The following is a 19,257-nucleotide window of genomic DNA, read 5'->3' as shown; positions in this document are numbered from 1 at the left end:
ATGTGTCGGAGGTGGAGGGAACAAGGAGAAGAGGGAGACCAAATTGGAGGTGGAAAGATGGAGTGAAAAAGATTTTGTGTGATCGGGGCCTGAACATGCAGGAGGGCGAAAGTAGGGCATGGAATAGAGTGAATTGGAGCGATGTGGTATACCGGGGTTGACGTGCAGTCAGTGGATTGAATCAAGGCATGTGAAGCGTCTGGGGTAAACCATGGAAAGCTGTGTAGGTATGTATATTTGCGTGTGTGGACATATGTATATACATGTGTATGGGGGTGGGTTGGGCCATTTCTTTTGTCTGTTTCCTTGCGCTACCTCGCAAACGCGGGAGACAGCGACAAAGCAAAAAAAAAAAAATATATATATATATATATATATATATATATAGATATATATATATATATATATATATATATATATATATATATATATATATATATATATATATATATGTGAATAAGAGTAAGGTTATTAGGTACAGTAGGGTTGAGGGTGAAGTAAATTGGGAGGTAAGTTTGAATGGAGAAAAATTGGAGGACGTGAAGTGTTTTAGATATCTGGGAGTGGATTTGGCAGCGGATGGAACCATGGAAGCGGAAGTGAGTCATAGGGTGGGGGAGGGCGCGAAAATTCTGGGAGCCTTGAAGAATGTGTGGAAGTCGAGAACATTATCTCAGAAAGCAAAAATGGGTATGTTTGAAGGAATAGTGGCTCCAACAATGTTGTATGTTTGCGAGGAGTGGGCTATGGATAGAGTTGAGCGGAGGAGGGTGGATTTGCTGGAAATGAGATGTTTGAGGACAATATGTGGTGTGAGGTGGTTTGATTGAGTAAGTAATAATAGGGTAAGAGAGATGTGTGGTAATAAAAAGAGCGTGGTTGAGAGAGCAGAAGAGGGTGTTTTGAAATGGTTTGGTCACATGGAGAATATGAGTGAGGAAAGATTGACCAAGAGGATATATGTGTCAGAGGTGGAGGGAACGAGAAGAAGTGGGAGACCAAATTGGAGGTGGAAAGATGAAGTGAAAAAGATTTTGAGTGATCGGGGCCTGAACATGCAGGAGGGTGAAAGGCGTGCAAGGAATAGAGTGAATTGGAATGATGTGGTATATCAGGGTCGACATGCAGTCAAAGGATTGAACCAGGGCATGTGAAGCGTCTGGGGTCAACCATGGAAAGTTCTGTGGGGCTTGGATGTGGAAAGGGAGCTGTGGTTTCGGTGCATTATTACATGACAGCTAGAGACTGAGTGTGATCAAATGGGGCCTTTGTTGTCTTTTCCTAGATCTACCTCGCACACATGAGGAGGGAGGGTGTTGTTATTCCATGTGTGGCGGGGTGGTGATGGGAATGAATAAAGGCAGACAGTATGAATTATGTACATGGGTATATATGTATATGTCTGTGTGTGTATATATATGTATACAATGAGATGTATAGGTATGTATATGTGCTGTGTGTGGACATGTATGTATATACATGTGTATGTGGGTGTGGGTGGATTGGGCCATTCTTTCATCTGTTTCCTTGCGCTACCTCACTAACGCGGGAGACAGCGACAAAGCAAAATAAATAAAAATATTTATCTATCTATTATACTTTGTTGCTGTCTCCCACGTTAGCGAGGTAGCACAAGGAAACAGACAAAAGAATGGCCCAACCCACCCACATACACATGCATATACATACACGTCCACACACGCACATACACATACCTATACATCTCAACGTATACATATATATATATACACACACAGACATATACATATATATACACATGTACATAATTCATACTGTCTGCCTGCCCTTATTCATTCCCGTTGCCACCCGCCACACAGGAAATGAAAACCCCCTGCCCCCGCATGTGCGCAAGGTAGCACTAGGAAAAGACAACAAAGGCCACACTCATTCACACTCAGTCTCTCTCTCTATATATATAAATAAAATATATGTTTTAGATATCTGGGAGTGAATCTGGCAGCGGATGGAACCATGGAAGCGGAAGTGGATCATAGGGTGGGGGAGGGGGCGAAAATCCTGGGAGCCTTGAAGAATGTGTGGAAGTCGAGAACATTATCTCGGAAAGCAAAAATGGGTATGTTTGAAGGAATAGTGGTTCCAACACTGTTGTATGGTTGCGAGGCGTGGGCTATGGATAGAGTTGTGCGCAGGAGGATGGATGTGCTGGTAATGAGATGTTTGAGGACAATGTGTGGTGTGAGGTGGTTTGATCGAGTAAGTAACGTAAGGGTAAGAGAGATGTGTGGAAATAAAAAGAGCGTGGTTGAGAGAGCAGAAGAGGGTGTTTTGAAATGGTTTGGTCAAATGGAGAGAATGAGTGAGGAAAGATTGACCAAGAGGATATATGTGTCGGAGGTGGAGGGAACGAGGAGAAGTGGGAGACCAAATTGGAGGTGGAAAGATGGAGTGAAAAAGATTTTGTGTGATCGGGGCCTGAACATGCAGGAGGGTGAAAGGAGGGCAAGGAATAGAGTGAATTGGATCGATGTGGTATACCGGGGTTGACGTGCTGTCAGTGGATTGAATCAGGGCATGTGAAGCGTCTGGGGTAAACCATGGAAAGCTGTGTAGGTATGTATATTTGCGTGTGTGGACGTATGTATATACATGTGTATGGGGGTGGGTTGGGCCATTTCTTTCGTCTGTTTCCTTGCGCTACCTCGCAAATGCGGGAGACAGCGACAAAGCAAAAAAAAAAAATATATATATATATATCAATGTATACACATATTCATGCTTGCTTTCATCCATTCCTGTCACATCCCCACCCCACAGGAAATAGCATCACTATTCCCTGCTTTAGTGAGGTAGCACCAGGAAAACAGACAAAAAAAGGCTGGAAAGAATGCAAAAACAGACCAAGCCTAGGACTGAAATAGGTAAATGTACAACATAAACACACTCTAACCAATTCAGATAAGGATATTTATCCATGGTAGGGTGAAAGAAGCCAGAATATAAAAAAAGATGAGGTGAGTTGTCTGCATACATCTGGGGTCCAGAGAGTTATGAGGTAGGTTGGTGCCAGCTGGATAATAACATCACTGTTAAGCGTAGGTTGCTGAATGGTTGGAAGGCAGACTTGGACTAAGCCACAAACACTGAACAGGTGGTTAGCAATGGGTGAGAAGTATTTACCTCACCAAACGAAAGGGGTTAAAAGGTTCCTTATCCCCCTAGATCCCAAAAATTCTCTCAAGGCTTACAGAACAATCCACCCCTGAAGAGGAGTTTCTCACCACTGAAATTTAATAGGTAAGTCCAAAAAAATGACGTCTTATGAAACTCATCAATTTGACAGAGATGTTGGCCATCAAGCTCCTTGCGTAGTGTCTTCTTTCCACCAGACTTGTCTGAGATAAGGGATTCCAACATTGTCCGCACCATATACAGCTGCGTAGAAGAAGGTCCTGGAAAATAATATGAAGCATTAAAGGAGATAGTGAAAGCCTTGTGTGATCTGTAGTATGACAAAGCAGCAGTAGTGGAAGGAATTGCAGATAAGTTTCTTAATAAAGGGGTAAACAGTACTGTTGACTGTCAAATCTGGCTATCTAACATTTGCATGACTATAGGTGAGGTGCATAAGGACTAGCAGAATGTATATATAGTGACCTTATGACTGGAAAGGAGCAGTGTGTCTTCAGAAAAAGGATGTGTAGACCAGGTGTTTACTATGAAGAGTGTGTGTAAGAAGTACCAGAGAAAAAGAATGAACTGTGAGTGCTATCTATGGACCAAGAGAAAGCATATGATATAGTTGATAGAGAGGCTTTGTGAGAAGTGCTAAGTACATGAGAGATAAACAGAAAGTCTACATAAAGGCAATGAGGAGTTTTTGCCTAGGGAGTAAAGCATGTGAGCAAGCAGGAAGGGAGGAGGATAAATGGTTCTAAATGAAGGTAAGTCTGCATCAAGGATGAGTATTGCTACCATGGTTCTTTAAACTGTTTATGGACAGGATGCCAATGGAGGTAAAAGCATGGGTCTCATGAGATAAGGGCAAGTATACAGTATGCTGTGGGTGGGTATGGGCATGGAAGGTTAATTAATTGTTCCTTGCAGATGACACTGCTCTAGCAGAAGACTCCAAAGAGAAACTCCTCCAAAAGCTGGTGACAGTTTTGGAAGAAATGTTAAATGAAAAATTTGGAAGTGAATGTGAACAAAAGTATGTTAATGAAGTGCAGCAAGGGGATGAAACAAGATGGATTGTATATGTGATCTGAAAGGGGAGGACCTACAGGAAATGGGGTGCTTAACATGCATGGGAGTCCAGGTGGCAGTGAATGGAACCATGGGAGCTGAAGTGAATCACAAGGAGGGAGAAGGGGCTATGGTCCTGGTTGCAGAAGGATTGCATGGCAAGAGAGGTTAGTGTTTGTTAGGGCAATGATAAGTATGCTCTAAGGAAAGGTAGTCCCAACAGTGCTGTCTGAGTGGTAGTCTTGGGCCTGAGGATATGTAGTAAGACAGGTTTATCATGTAAGGAGTGACAGTGTAAAAGAGAAATGTGGTAGTAAGCACAGTCTGATCCAGAGAGCTGACCAAGGTGTGGTGAATGAAGAAAAACTAATTAAGATCTATGTGCCAATAAATATGAATGGATTAAGGAAGCCAAGGAGAACAAGGAGATGAAAAGACACATATGAAAGAGAGTGGATGCATGCAAATGAGGCCACTGAGAAAGGAAAAGCAACTGGGTATAAAAAAAGAAATCCCATTATGATGAAGGGAAAGGATGTTTTTTCTAAAAGTATTGATGGAAATATTCATGTGTAAAGAGTATCTATGTTACTCAAAAGGATATTTCCTTTTATGAAACTTAACAAACCAAACCTCCCCATCTCATAGGTGAGTCGAGCTTCCTCTAAAAACCCTGTTCTGGTGCAAGATCCCACCAAAAATATCATAAGAGGATTGAAACTACCATGAGATACAGCCATGCATACATCTTTCTTTCTTCCTTTCTTAACTGTTCACTGTTTCCGACATGACCAATGTAGCGTCACCAGGAACAGATGAAGACAGGGCCTTATTAGTTCATTGCCACTCTCTATCTGTCATGTGTAATGCATCAAAACCATAACCCCCATCTATAACCAGGCCCTACAGACATTTCCGTTGTTTCACCTGACTGCTTCATATGCCCCTGGTTCAGCCCATTGACTGCACCCCCTTTCCTAAGAAATTCAATTGTAATCCCATCAACCCCTGCTATCTTGCCATATTTCATCTTATGCAAGGCTTTACCTAACTTTTCTCTCTTCAACAAACCACTTCCATTTCAACAAACCACTATCTATTCTCTCACTTCACACACCTCTCCAACCTAGACATCCTGTATCTGCCACCATCATCAACAAGCCTTCCAAATGCTCATTCCATCTACTCATCACCCCATCACTTCCCCATTTACTCCTTTCACTTATGTTTCCATTTGCTTTCTTATTTTTCTCACATGATTAACCTCCAATATATCTTATGCTCCCTAAAGAGTAAAAAGGGAAATACATGATGCATGGATGAGACTGGAAATGCTGTGGAAGAGAAGAAAAACATGATGGATGGATGAGATTGGAAATGCTGTGGAAGAGAAGAAAAAGGCATGAGGTAAATTGCTCATACGCAATGTACCAGTGAAAGTAAAGTAAAGGAGGGAAAATATAAGATGTGTAAGTGGAGTGTTAAGAAGTTGATAGAATAAAGTAAAGAAAGAGTAAATTAAGATTTTGGGAAAGTTGAGTAAAAAGTGTAAGGAAAATAAGGAAGGAGGTAAAAAAGGAAAGAGATGAATGTACAAGTGGAAAGGTTAATCTGAAAATTAAGAAGAGGGAGTTATTGAATGAAAAGGAGGAAGTTAGAGTAAGATAGGAAGAGTATTCTGAAGAACTGGTGGATGCGGGAGAAGGTAAGGCAGCAACTGTTATATGCATAGATACGGAGGATGGAAAGAAAAGAATAAAAGTGCATGGGCCTGTAGCAATGAGGGAGGTAAAGGGAGAAAGTTGAGAGTAAATGTGAATAAGAGCAAGGGTATTTGATTTAGTAGGGCTGAGGGACAAGTTAATTGGGATGCAAGTTTGAATGGAGAAAAATTGGAGGAAGTGAAGTGTCTTAGATATCTGGGAGTGGACTTAAAACAAAGGGAACCATGGAAGCAGAAGTGAGTCACAGGGTGGGGAAGGGGCGAAGGTTTTGGGAGTGATGAAGTATATGTGGAAGGAGAGAATGTTATCTCAGAGATGAAAATGGGTATGTTTGAAGGACCAGTAGTTCCAACAATATTAAGTGGTTGCTAGGCATGGGCTATAGATAGGGTTACATGGAAGAGGGTGGAAGTGTTGGAAATGAGATGTTTGAGGGCAACATGCAGTGTGGGGAGGTTTGATTGAGTAAATAATGAAATGGTAAGAGAGATGTGTGGTAATAAAAAGAGTGTGGCTGAGAGAGCAGAAGAGGGTGTGTTGAAATGATTTGGACATATGAAGAGAATATGTGAGGAAAGATTGACAAAGAGGATTTTGAGTGATTGGGGCCTGAACATACAGGAGGGTGAGACATGCAAGGGATAGAATAAATTGGAACAATGTGGTATACCACTGTCAATGTCGATAGAATAAATTGGAACAATGTGGTATACCACTGTCAATGTGCTCTCAGTGGACTGAGCCGGGGCATGTGAAACATCTGGGGTAAACCATGGAAAGGTCTGTGGGGCATGGATGTGGATAGTGAGCTGTGGTTCCAGTGCATTACACATGACAGCTAAAGAGTATGAACAAATGTGGCCTTTTTTTCGTCTGTTTCCCTGGAGCTACCTCACTGAAGCAGGGGGTTAGCGATGCTGTTTCCTTGGGGGTGGGGTGGCGCTGAGAATGAATGAAGGCAAGCAAGTATGAATATGTACATGCATATATATGTATATGTCTGTGTATGTCTATGTATATGTATGTATTTGTGTATGTATATATGTATTTGTCTGTGTATGTGTATGTATATGTATGTATTTGTGTATGTGATGATATGTATATGTAAGTATATGAGCATGTATGGGCATAGATGTATATGTATGTGCATATGAGTGGATGGGCCATTCTTCATCTGTTTCCTGGTGCTACCTCACTGACACAGGAAATGGTGATCAAGCATAGTAAATAAATAAAATCAAAATAAGAAAAATAATCTTTTAATATAAAACTGACTAAAATAGTTGCCATATAAAACTAGTTTCTTGCCCTCGTGATGCAATTATGCCACCTTTGACAATTTTGGGGATAATTGTGACACATGATATTTTTCCATCTGTTTTAAGTTTCTGGTGACATCTATGGATAAGGTACAGCATCATACATCAACTGTGAATCTAAAATAATGCTGTCAAAATCTTTACCAGTCTTGTGGTACATTGCAGGCTGTTCAACAGACCAGTGTGCTGGCGCATCACAGGCCAATAGTTTAAGTGGGACTTATTCATTTTGATTATAAAACCCACTTTTTGAGAGATTTTAAGGACTCAGGGTCATTTTTTACATGTTCCTCTTTTGAATATGAAATCACCAAAAATCACTGTTGTAAGCCATAAGTATTACTTTGAAATATGTTAGTTTTGGGAGCAGGGCTAAAATTACTCCAAAAAAAATTTGTGGGGCTATGCATAAACTGAATGGCATCACCTGGAACTGCCAGGGCCATAAGCGAATTATGAACGTCAAGAACTTCTTTCTGAGGCATCCTGGAATGTACCAGTGGGCACCCTTTAAGCCTTTGAAAACAACCAGTATGTCCACAGGTGGACCCTGAAGATGACAGTATCTCTAGACTTTCAAAATCAACACGTATTCTAGTCATTTCAAAAGGAAATATCAAGAAAAGTTAAAAAAGAATGAAAAAAAGCTAATAAATAACCATATCTGTTGCAGTGCAAACATCTAAATTTGGTGTACACTTATGCTTGGCTTATCATGTGTTTGATGACTTTTGCTGATTCATCCATTTTTGTCCCTTCTCCACCACCACCACTGGTTTTATGATACAAAAAGAACATTTCTCAGTCCTAAAAGTTCAACATCCACTAAATAGCTATCAAAAATAAGTCATGCTCTGAAGACTATCACTGGTTTGCCACTAATTAACATAGGGTGTGCGAGCAAGCATGCCAGGATTGTACCTTCCCTCTCACATGTAGGTAACTGACTCTATGAATTTTTTTCCCTATGCAAATTATCGTTGCCTGTGATATAAGGCATCTCTTCATACCAATAAATCAAGGCTCCCAATTTAAATGTTTAGCAACAGACAAAAACGTAGGCTTTGCAGTAGCCACAGGCCACTTTCAGAATGCACACCCCATAGTGATCATCATCAAAAAGGGTTAAGTCTAGGCTAAGTGTCCAGATATTTAGCTGTTCAGTATGGCAAACATTCTTTGAATTAGTCATCCTGAATTTATATTTCAGTATGTGGGTGTTTAAAAAAAACGTCCAATTTCACAACTTTCTATCTGATCATGATCACAGGACACATACAGTTCACCATTCTCTTTATAAACTAATGATATTTTATTTTTCATACATATTCGCCATTTCCCATATTAGCGAGGTAGCATTAAGAACAGAGGACTGAGGCTAAGAGGGAAAATCTTCACATGGCCCCCTTCTCTGTTCCTCCTTTTGGAAAAGTAAAAACTGGAGGGGGAGAAAAGTGGTCAGGTATAACATGACCAGAAGTGGTCTGGTATAATATGACCAGGCAGTACATGATTAATGATAATTCTAACAAGACCAGGCAGTGCATGATTAAAGACAATTCTAAGTTGCAAGTGGCTGGGAGTGAGAGAGTCATTAATGTCATCTCTGTGGCAGTCTCTCACAGGCTGAAGGCAGGCCCATAACATGCAAGTTGCTGCTACTAAGATTGAGCAGTTATAAAAAGGTTAGGAAGGCTAGCTCTTCCTTACTGGAAATACTAAGGGTCAGAAGGTCCTGTCCCTGATTTTCCTAAAGATATTCTAACAAATCTTTCAAGCTCATGGAATGGATCAGAGAAGAGGAATATATAGTTTCAAAAGCTATCGGTAGACAGTATATAATGGGAAAGACTACAGAGAGAAAAAACTGCTACATAGTTTGATATTATAAATGTTTCCAAAAAGATAAAAGCTTTTAAATACCACTGAAACAGAACAGAACATACATCTTCCTTCTCATGTTTTATGGGGTTTGACTATTTCAGTGAAAACATCTAACCCCACTCAGTAGCAAATAGCATAAAACTGAATGAGTCATGAGTTTATTCCAACCTTCTTCCTCATTACCATTAATACAATTTCAGAAGTGAATGCCGTGAAAAATAATGAGTACCTAATGATGATGATCAGTAAGGAACTAATAGGCTGACGGAAAGAGAACATGAAAGAAGACTAACAAGAAAATCTGTGAGAGGTGAATGAAGTAAAGGCAGAAATCATTGATGATACATACAGTATATGAAGATAAAATTCCACCTGGATCATCCAGCTGTATAATATGAGGACAGATATGGGAATAGATTGAGAGATGAAGAAAACCACGAAGCTACTCAAATTGCAGTTTAAAGAAAAGTTACATACCAACATTTCTTCTAAGAACTTTTATCTCAAAACCATTATCTGGATCCTTCTTGCCCTTTAGAGCTGGGTCTTCAGAAGGCTCTATTCCTTTGATCCAGTCTGCACTTGTTTCCCGTACAGACACAAGGATGCTGTTAGAATAATCATATTAAATTTACACTTTACAATAGCAAAGGGTCCTATAACATACCTCAATATTGTCTTCATACTACATATCAGGATGGTGGAAATTGGTTGATAATTAAAAAATCACAAACTTTACAATGTGTTCTTCCTGAGTCCCAAATCAAAATAATATAAATCTTTATCTTACATATCTTAATTTTTCATTATTTCAATATATGCATACAGGTACACCACCGATTTCCTGGCACTCTTGGTTCCAAAGCCTTAACGGATCAACCATTTTGCCGGACCAACCGCGGTCACATAATAATAATTCATCAACACACTTCTAACCCACTAATCATACATCTCCCATGTGTAGAAGTTATACTATGGACTGCTAGAAATCTAAATCAAACGAATACTAAATGTCTGAGCAGCCTAAGATGGTAAGTCTGTCGTGAGATTGTTTGAATCCTGTGGGATCTTCTTCGTCTTCCGTTGTTACTGTTTTCCTAGATGTGCATCGCCAGAGTAATGCAGTTTCGTTTGCATTATAAACCTGCTCAGGACTTAGGTGCTCGTCAGCTACGAGTTTTGCAAATTCGTCAACATACTCAGCAGCTCCTTCATGGTTTGCAGACCGCTTTTCTCTGCACACTTTATTCATGGAAATTCCATGACACTTCTTGAATCTTTGAAGCCATTTTTCACTACAGTCAGGCTCATGTTCTAATCTAAGTTCTTTATGGAACAACTTAGCCTGGTCCATTATCGTACTACCTGATATCCACACCATCCCTCCGACGCTGTTGAAACCATTCCATTGTCACTCAATCATGCTCAGTACTCTTACCATCTTTCATAGTTTCTCTAATCGTCATTTGCTTCTTGGAATCGCTGTCTGCATAGAATTTCAATATTTTCTCCCTTTGCTTCTTTATATCATAAACAGTTGATGAGCCAATACATTAGATGTCACACAGCTTAGGCACCGAAACAGCATGGTTTATATGTACTGGTGTTTACATTTGACACTACAAAAAACACTCTTGTATGTCTTAGAAGCCCAGCTAGGGTTAAATCTAAGCAAAATAAGCTAAGAATCTCATAGAGTTGCGGTATTACCACCAAGTGCAGAGTAAAGAATGTAAATAAGCACGCCCTACACACAATGCCATCTGTGGCCGCCCAGTAAACTAGTCTGGAGGCCCCGGTAATTTCAAGTTTCCTCACGCAATTTTGTCTGGACTAAAGGAGGCACCGAACCATCAGTTGTAGGAAAATCAGTGGTGTACTTGTATATATATCTTAATTCTAAAGAAAAAATAAAACAAGCTAACATACGTTCTCAGTAGTTCTTTTTTGTTTTTGATAGCTTTACGAAGAGGATCTCGTAAGGTGAGCTGCACAAAGTCCTGTAATTCCTGGTATATATTGCGTCGAATTGAATCAAGAAAAACAGTCTCCATACGGGCCATTAACACTTGCAGTCCTTTTATCATGGCAATGACCTCAATCAAAGCAAATTTTTCTTCATCTGTGTAATTGTAGCGAGTGGCCTGAATACATGGGGAGAGATTATAAAGTTTCCTTCAACTATGCAACTGCCAATACTTAAAAAAATCAAAGTAATATTTTCTGATTTCTATGTAAACCAAATCACTCTTGAGAATAACAAGTTAACTGGTTCTGTTCATTTGAAATTAGATGATACAAGATGAAAATCAACATGACATAATGAACAATAACATATGAAAAGAGTACCTGTGACTCAAATGTATTAATAAAATCATGAAATAAACGATAACAATGAAAAAAATGAGACCCAATAATCATAGGGAGGGATGTTACTGTATTAAAAATTTATCCTTTACATAGCCAGAATATGCATGATAGAGTTGAGTGGAATGCTTTATGGGATATGCTAAGGATGTATGGAGTATGGAAACAATAGCTGGAAGATGTGAAAACCTTCTATAGAGGAGGAAAAGCACGATAAGAGTGGTTAGAGAGTGGATGTAGAGATAAAGTATGATCATGAGGTACGGAGGCTAGTGACAAGCCTGTTTGTTGATAATATTGTGCTGGTTGCTTATAGTCAAGAGGAGTTGCAGAAGGTTATAAGTGTGTTTTACGATGTGTGTGTGTGTAAGTGTAGGCAACTGAAGGTAAATGAGAGTAAAAGTAGAGTAATGGTTTATGAAAGGTAAGGGAAAGAAAGTATATGTTCTGCAAAGCCCTAGAGAGTGAAAGGAGAAAGTGAACTAGACTGTATTACAGATATGGAGGTAGTACGACTGTAAGAGGGGACAGAATTTAGGTCACTGGGAGCTATCTTCGGTAAGATAGGTGATATGGAATGAAAGATAAGGGAAAGAGCAGTACCGGGTTGGAGACATTGGGTCCCTTAATAGAATAATGATGAGTCGAGGCATAAGCATGGAAGAGAAGAAAGGATTCAAGGACAGTACAGTCTTCCCAACCCTATGTAGCCAAAACATTGATATGGGAGAGTTATATTGGTCAAGAATCCAGGCTGTGGAAATGAGTTATATGAGAGTAGCATGTGTAAGACTAAATGGAATGAAGAAAGTAATAAGGGGGTGTATAAGAGATATGGTATGGCAGGGAATGCAAAGGGAATGAATGGCAGAGTGGGGGGAGTGGGTGAAACATAATGCTTTGAAGAATGCATGACAAGAAGTTTACGAGAGAGTATGATAGTATCATTAAAGCAGTAGGTGTGAGAGGAAAACCACCTGTGACATGGGAAAATGGAGTCGAAGAGCACTGGATGGAGAGAAATGGGGGAAGAATGTTTGGAATGGTTTATGCTACGGAGGAGTAAGGACAGGGATGATAAGTGGAGATTCTTTTGATGTGGCCACCCCTTTGATGGGAGTTCCAAGAGGGAATGGGCATTAGAGATAAAGAGAGTTAGAACAGCCAAATATAACAAAATGTACTAATTCCCCATAAACTTCCTAAAGGAAAACAAACTTCCGAAAGGATATATTGCAAGGAGATCCCTCCCTGTAATTCTAATCCCCAAGGTGGCAAAAGACAGGAAAAATGAATTATATGCTATATATCATGAAAACCTACCCTCTCATACTCCTCAGCATCAACAGGGCAATGATTGTTAGAATGGTGATCAGTTGGGTGAAGAAGTTTCCAAGAATACAATTCTGTGACAACACTTGTCCATTCACTGAGAAGCTGCAAACCTCGTAGGGCTAGATCTGCAATGTCTTTGTTCTCAGCATCTGTCCTGGCTGTTTCTTTATATGTAGTAATGACCTGAAACAAATTATAACTTGTCAGAATACTGACAACTTCATCACTACCAACAAAAAAAAACTAAATCTCTTTCCATCACATCCTCTATCTGAGGTACCTTTAATACAATAGCCTTATTGTCAAATTGTATATGTCTTTTCAATTAAACAGAATGAAAACCACAACACTTCAAAATTCTTTTCAGCTTCTAGCCTTCCCCCTTTATTCCCTTTCTTTCTTACTTGTTCACTGTTTTCCATGTTAGTAAGACAGTGCCACAAACAGACAAAGAAAAGGCCTCATTCACTCACATCCAATCTCTAATTGTCAAGAGGAACACACCAAAGTCACTGCTGCCTATTCACAACCAGGCCCTAAACATTGTTCCATAGTTCCCTCCAGCCACTTCAAATGTTGTGGTCAAGTCCACTGACACCATGTTGACACCTGTAGACCATACTGCTCCAATTCAATCCATCCCGTGTGCATCTTTCACCTTCCATTGCATGCTCAGGTCCCAGACACTCAAAATAATTTTTATTCCATTCTTACCCCTCCACTTCTCACAATTATATCTTCTTTGTCAACCCTTCCTCAGTCATTCTTTCCACATGCCCTAACCATTTCAGCAACTTCAACTCTCTCTAAAATACTCTTCTTGTTATCACACTTCCATCTCACCGTGTCATTACTTACTCAATAAACCCTCCTCACACCACATATTGTCCTCAAACATTTAATTTCCAATGCATTCAATCTTTTCCATACAGTCTCATTTACAGCCATGCCTCACATTCATGCAACATTATTGGGACTACTATACCATCAAACATACCTAATTTTGCCCTCCTAGATAGTGACCTCTCTTTCCACACATTCTTTAATCCTCCCAGAACATTCACCCCCTCACCCACCCTATAATTCACCTCTACTTCCCTTGGTTCCATTCACTGCTATGTCCACTCCAAGGCATCTAAAACAGTTCACTTCCTTAAATTTTTCTCCATTCAAACTCACACCCCAATGAGCCTGCCTCTTTGTACTGCTAAACCTTGCATCAGTCTTCTAATATTTCTAACAAATCTTTTCCAGATCACCATTTACCTTGTAAGAATAACTACCAGCAATTCATAACACTGTGATAGATTTTTTTTTTTTTTTTTTGCCGCTGTCTCCCGCGTTTGCGAGGTAGCGCAAGGAAACAGATGAAAGAAATGGCCCAACCCACCCTCATACACATGTATATACATACGTCCACACACGCAAATATACATACCTACACAGCTTTCCATGGTTTACCCCAGACGCTTCACATGCCTTGATTCAATCCACTGACAGCACGTCAACCCCGGTATACCACATCGCTCCAATTCACTCTATTCCTTGCCCTCCTTTCACCCTCCTGCATGTTCAGGCCCCGATCACACAAAATCTTTTTCACTCCATCTTTCCACCTCCAATTTGGTCTTCCTCTTCTCCTTGTTCCCTCCACCTCTGACACATATATTCTCTTGGTCAATCTTTCCTCACTCATTCTCTCCATGTGCCCGAACCATTTCAAAACACCCTCTTCTGCTCTCTCAACCACACTCTTTTTATTTCCACACATCTCTCTTACCCTTACGTTACTTACTCGATCAAACCACCTCACACCACATATTGTCCTCAAACATCTCATTTCCAGCACATCCATCCTCCTGCGCACAACTCTATCCATAGCCCACGCCTCGCAACCATACAACATTGTTGGAACCACTATTCCTTCAAACATACCCATTTTTGCTTTCCGAGATAATGTTCTCGACTTCCACACATTCTTCAAGGCTCCCAGAATTTTCGCCCCCTCCCCCACCCTATGATCCACTTCCGCTTCCATGGTTCCATCCGCTGCCAGATCCACTCCCAGATATCTAAAACACTTCACTTCCTCCAGTTAGATAGACAGCAAGACATAATAAACTTATTATAATCCTTAAACACCAAGAGGCATACACAGCTGACTGATCAGGCAACACTGATAGTTGTAAACAAGTACTTATCTTCACACGATATTTTCAAACTGCACAACAGTATTATGAAATTTTATGGCTATCTGATGTGGCCTTGGTTTCACCCTAAGTGGGCAGAAACTGAATCTTTGTGGGTGAAACCACTCTTTGTTTGCTCCTAATGATCCCCTAGTAAAGTACAAAAGGCAACTGGGTGTAAAAAAAATTGCTCTATTCATTTACTCATAAATTTTCAATCTCCATGTCTTATCAAGATGGCCTTACAATTTGTGATAGTTGTTCTACAATGTGTGACAAACTACATAAAGAGTGACTGTGCATAAAGTGAATTTATATTTTCATTATATATAATCAGTTTCCCACGTCAGCAAGGTAACGCAAGGAAACAGACGAAGAATGGCCCAACCACTCATATACACATATATACATAAACGTCCATACACGCACATATGCATACATTTCAACATATACATACATACACATACACATGCTCTAAGGGAAGCGGTACAATGTAATTACAGTATTAATGAAAAACTGCATTCATCACTACCTTTGAACTACACTAATAATACCAATAGCACATAATATTAGCATCATAATAATTATCTTTAAACATACCTCATTACTATATCTAGCAAGTTCAGAGATATACTTGATGTGTTCTTCACGGATGCGGGGCAGGTGGCACATCAGGTCTGCCTGGGGACTAATGGACGAAGCACTACACAGTGGCCACATCTTTGAGTCAAAGTTCTTACTCCTCTTTATATAATTGAATGGAGCAATTTGCATATCTCCAAACAGTGGTACAACTTCTAAATTCTGTGGAAAGAGAACAAAAAATTAAAGGATCTTGAAACTAAATTAAAATAACCATAATGGTACTGTGGAGAATAAGTTTATTAAACCCACAGAAAATGGAAAGGCATTCCATTTTGAGTGGGTTTAATGGATGAACCTAAATGTAAGTCACTTCCCTGGAATTCTGGGGAATCAAAGACTAAGCAAATACATCTCCGTATCAGTGAAGGGTCACTCACATTGAAGGCAGCGAATGAACTGGAAAACCTCCCCTCTAATATTATCACTTTTTAAAATCTAGAACAGAACAAACAGCCAAGCAAGGATTTTTCCTAAAAGACTGAGTGTACTGTTCCTGACATTTCCTTGCTATGCAGACAAGGCAAGCAAGTTGCAAACAAAATTGTTACAACAATCAAAATTCACTCTTTTTACCACTCAAATAACAGCCAACATCAAGTGAAGTTCTTTGACAGGACAGCAGCCAGCATCATGTGATGCTTCAATTTTTCCTACCTCTGTTTAAAATGCTGCTGATTTATTGAAACATTAATAACCATGTCTCTTCCATCATCGAACTAACACAGAAATTTTTCTTTGTATCTTCAGTACCCGTCAATCAACCCTCAACCTTTTAGATCATGCCTACAGCAACCCCTAAAGAATAAATCAAGACTGTTGGATACCCTAGGTGATGAGGAGGAACCCTTATCACTGGATGTATCAGCGAATAAGGAAAGTATGTTTGAAGAATGACAGATGGAAAGTACATATATGTGATTCAAAAAATAATTTTAGGGGGGGAGTACAGAGTAAGGTCATCATGAGATCCAACATCAGCATTCCCCCTACCCTTCCCTTTCTCCTTTGCATGGTCAAGTGGAACAGATTTCAAAACTAATGTGCCTAATTTTCAAGACTGTAATTACAGCAAGACAAAGGACTTCTGTGTAACAGATGAGAATAAAAAGCTCAATATTTCTATGAATATGATTACTGATTTGAGGACAATATGTGGTGTGAGGTGGTTTGATCGAGTAAGTAATGAAAGGGTAAGAGAGATGTGTGGTAATAAAAAGAGTGTGGTTGAGAGAGCAGAAGAGGGTGTTTTGAAATGGTTTGGTCACAAGGAGAGAATGAGTAAGGAAAGATTGACAAAGAGGATATATGTGTCAGAGGTGGAGGGAGCGAGAAGTGGGAGACCAAATTGGAGGTGAAAAGATGGAGTGAAAAAGATTTTGAGTGATTGGGACCTGAACATGCAGGAGGGTGAAAGGTGCGCAAGGAATTGAGTGAATTGGAACGATGTGGTATACCGGGGTAGACATGCTATCAATGGATTGAACCAGGGCATGTGAAGAGTCTGGGGTAAACCATGGAAAGTTTTGTGGGGCCTGGATGTGAAAAGGGAGCTGTGGTTTCGGTGCATTATACATGACAGCTAGAGAATGAGTGTGAACAAATGTGGCCTTTGTTGTCTTTTCCTAGCGCTACATGTGGGGGGGAGGGGGTTGTCATTTCATGTGTGGTGGGGTGGCAATGGGAATGAATAAAGGCAGACAGTATGAATCATGTACATGTGTATATATATATATATATATATGTCTGTGTGTATATATATATAAACATTGAGATGTATAAGTATGTATATGTGCACGTGTGGACATGTATGTATATACATGTGTATGTGGGTGGGTTGGGCCATTCTTTCGTCTGTTTCCTTGCGCTACCTTGCTAACGCGGAAGACAGTGACAAAGTATAATAAAATAAAAAATATAAAGATTACTGCAAAGCATCAATTACAGTAACTATTCATTTGCTGTATAAAGAGTAACACTTCCACACGTATTCATGTTATTCCCCATCAGTATTGTATTTGTGTAAGAATTAAGGGTTGTTCAAGAAAAACACACACACAGACCTCCATGTCCTCCTCTTTCATCTCAAGATGAGGAAAAATCACTCCAAACACACCAGCCACAATTCTTCCTCCAGCTCATTTTTAGCGGGGGTAGTATAACATTTCTGTGTGTATTCAGGCTATTCACCACCAATACTGTACCCATGTAAGAAACATGAGTACAATGTAATATCAGTTAGTCATGGACTTGAAGTGAAAGATTTATTAAGCCTATTCCAGGGATAAGGGAGAAAGAAGACTGCCCACGTACCTTCTGCTTTCAACCTTTAGGGAGCTGTGGTTTTCGTTCATTAAATGGCAGCTAGAGAATGGATGTGAGCTTATGAGGCCTTTCTTTGTATGTTCTTAGCAATACTTTGCTACCACAGGAAACAGCAATCACGTATGAAAAAAATTACCCTGCATATCATAGAAGGCAACTATGAGGGGCAAGAGCAGAAGGGCTGGAAATCCTCACCTCCTGTATCACTTTACAAAAAGAGTTAATGAGGAAATTGCCAAATGTGGATCTTTTTCCCTTTAAGTCTCAGTCATCTGTTCTGAACACTACCTCACTCACAGAAGAAATAGAGGACAAGCATGAAAAAAAATGAATGAAATTCTTAAACGTATCTATAGCACTGCTTTCAACCACTCTTACTGATAAATCACACCATTGTTAACAGTCCTGTTAAAGGAAAAGTGCTTTGCCCCATTTATGATAAAATGTTGGCCCATGAGTTTGTGTCCATTACTACAAGTGACATCAGATGAATCAAGCCTTGAATACCTTGTTAGACTGAGATTACCAAAGCTTTAGATAATGTGGAATACTTGTATTAGACCACCTCTTAACTTCTTTTCTAAACAAAACAAATTCAAATCATTTAGTCAGCTCTCAAAGGCTTTGTTTCTCAATCCAGGAATCATCTTGGTAGCCCTCTCCATTCTGTCTGTCCCTCTTCAAGATGTGTAACCAAACCTGAACACAACATTCAAGATGGGGATGCACTAATGCACTGTAAAAGATTGAGGATAATTTCCCTTGACTTAATTATGAAAGCCCTACCTATGAATCCAAAACTTATGTCTAGCCTTTTTTACTGCTTCTGTGCACTGCTTGCTTAGTTTTAAGTCAACAAAGATTATTGTGCCAATGTCTTTATCCTCATTAATCTTTCATAGCTCAAAAGAATTCATACTGTGCCCTGCCTTCTTTATTTCATTACTAATATGTAAAACTTTGCATTTATCAATATTAAAATTAATTCATCAACTTCTACATCAGTTTAAAGCTGGAAATATTCAATTTCATTTGCACATCTGTTTCCCAGCTCAGTATCATCTGCTCTATTTCCACTCTAGAGTGGAAGTACTGGAGAGAGAGCAATGCGAAGAATATATGGAATGGTGTATGCAAGGGAGGTATGTATGGACAGGGATAAGTGGAGACTCTTTTGCCATGGTCACCCCCTTGATGGGAGTTCCCGGATGGAATGGGCATCAGAGATATATATGGATAGTATCA

The 19,257-nt window shown here is 39.7% G+C and overlaps 1 protein-coding gene across 1 annotated transcript in view; it reads right to left on the bottom strand.

Moving 5' to 3' along the window:
- Window positions 1–19,257, bottom strand: part of Cyfip (Cytoplasmic FMR1-interacting protein Sra-1) — a 262,708-nt gene that overhangs the window by 181,872 nt on the left and 61,579 nt on the right. Inside the window, 5 exon segments of the mRNA XM_071656579.1 lie at window positions 3,220–3,431; window positions 9,632–9,762; window positions 11,084–11,298; window positions 12,845–13,039; window positions 15,646–15,849. Of these exon segments, the coding sequence (XP_071512680.1) occupies window positions 3,220–3,431; window positions 9,632–9,762; window positions 11,084–11,298; window positions 12,845–13,039; window positions 15,646–15,849 (957 nt within the window).

Source organism: Panulirus ornatus, chromosome 63 (genome assembly GCF_036320965.1).
Source record: "Panulirus ornatus isolate Po-2019 chromosome 63, ASM3632096v1, whole genome shotgun sequence".
Taxonomy (NCBI): Eukaryota; Metazoa; Arthropoda; class Malacostraca; order Decapoda; family Palinuridae; genus Panulirus; species Panulirus ornatus.
Note: the sequence above shows the minus strand (reverse complement) of the source record. Positions and strands in the feature narration are given on the sequence as shown.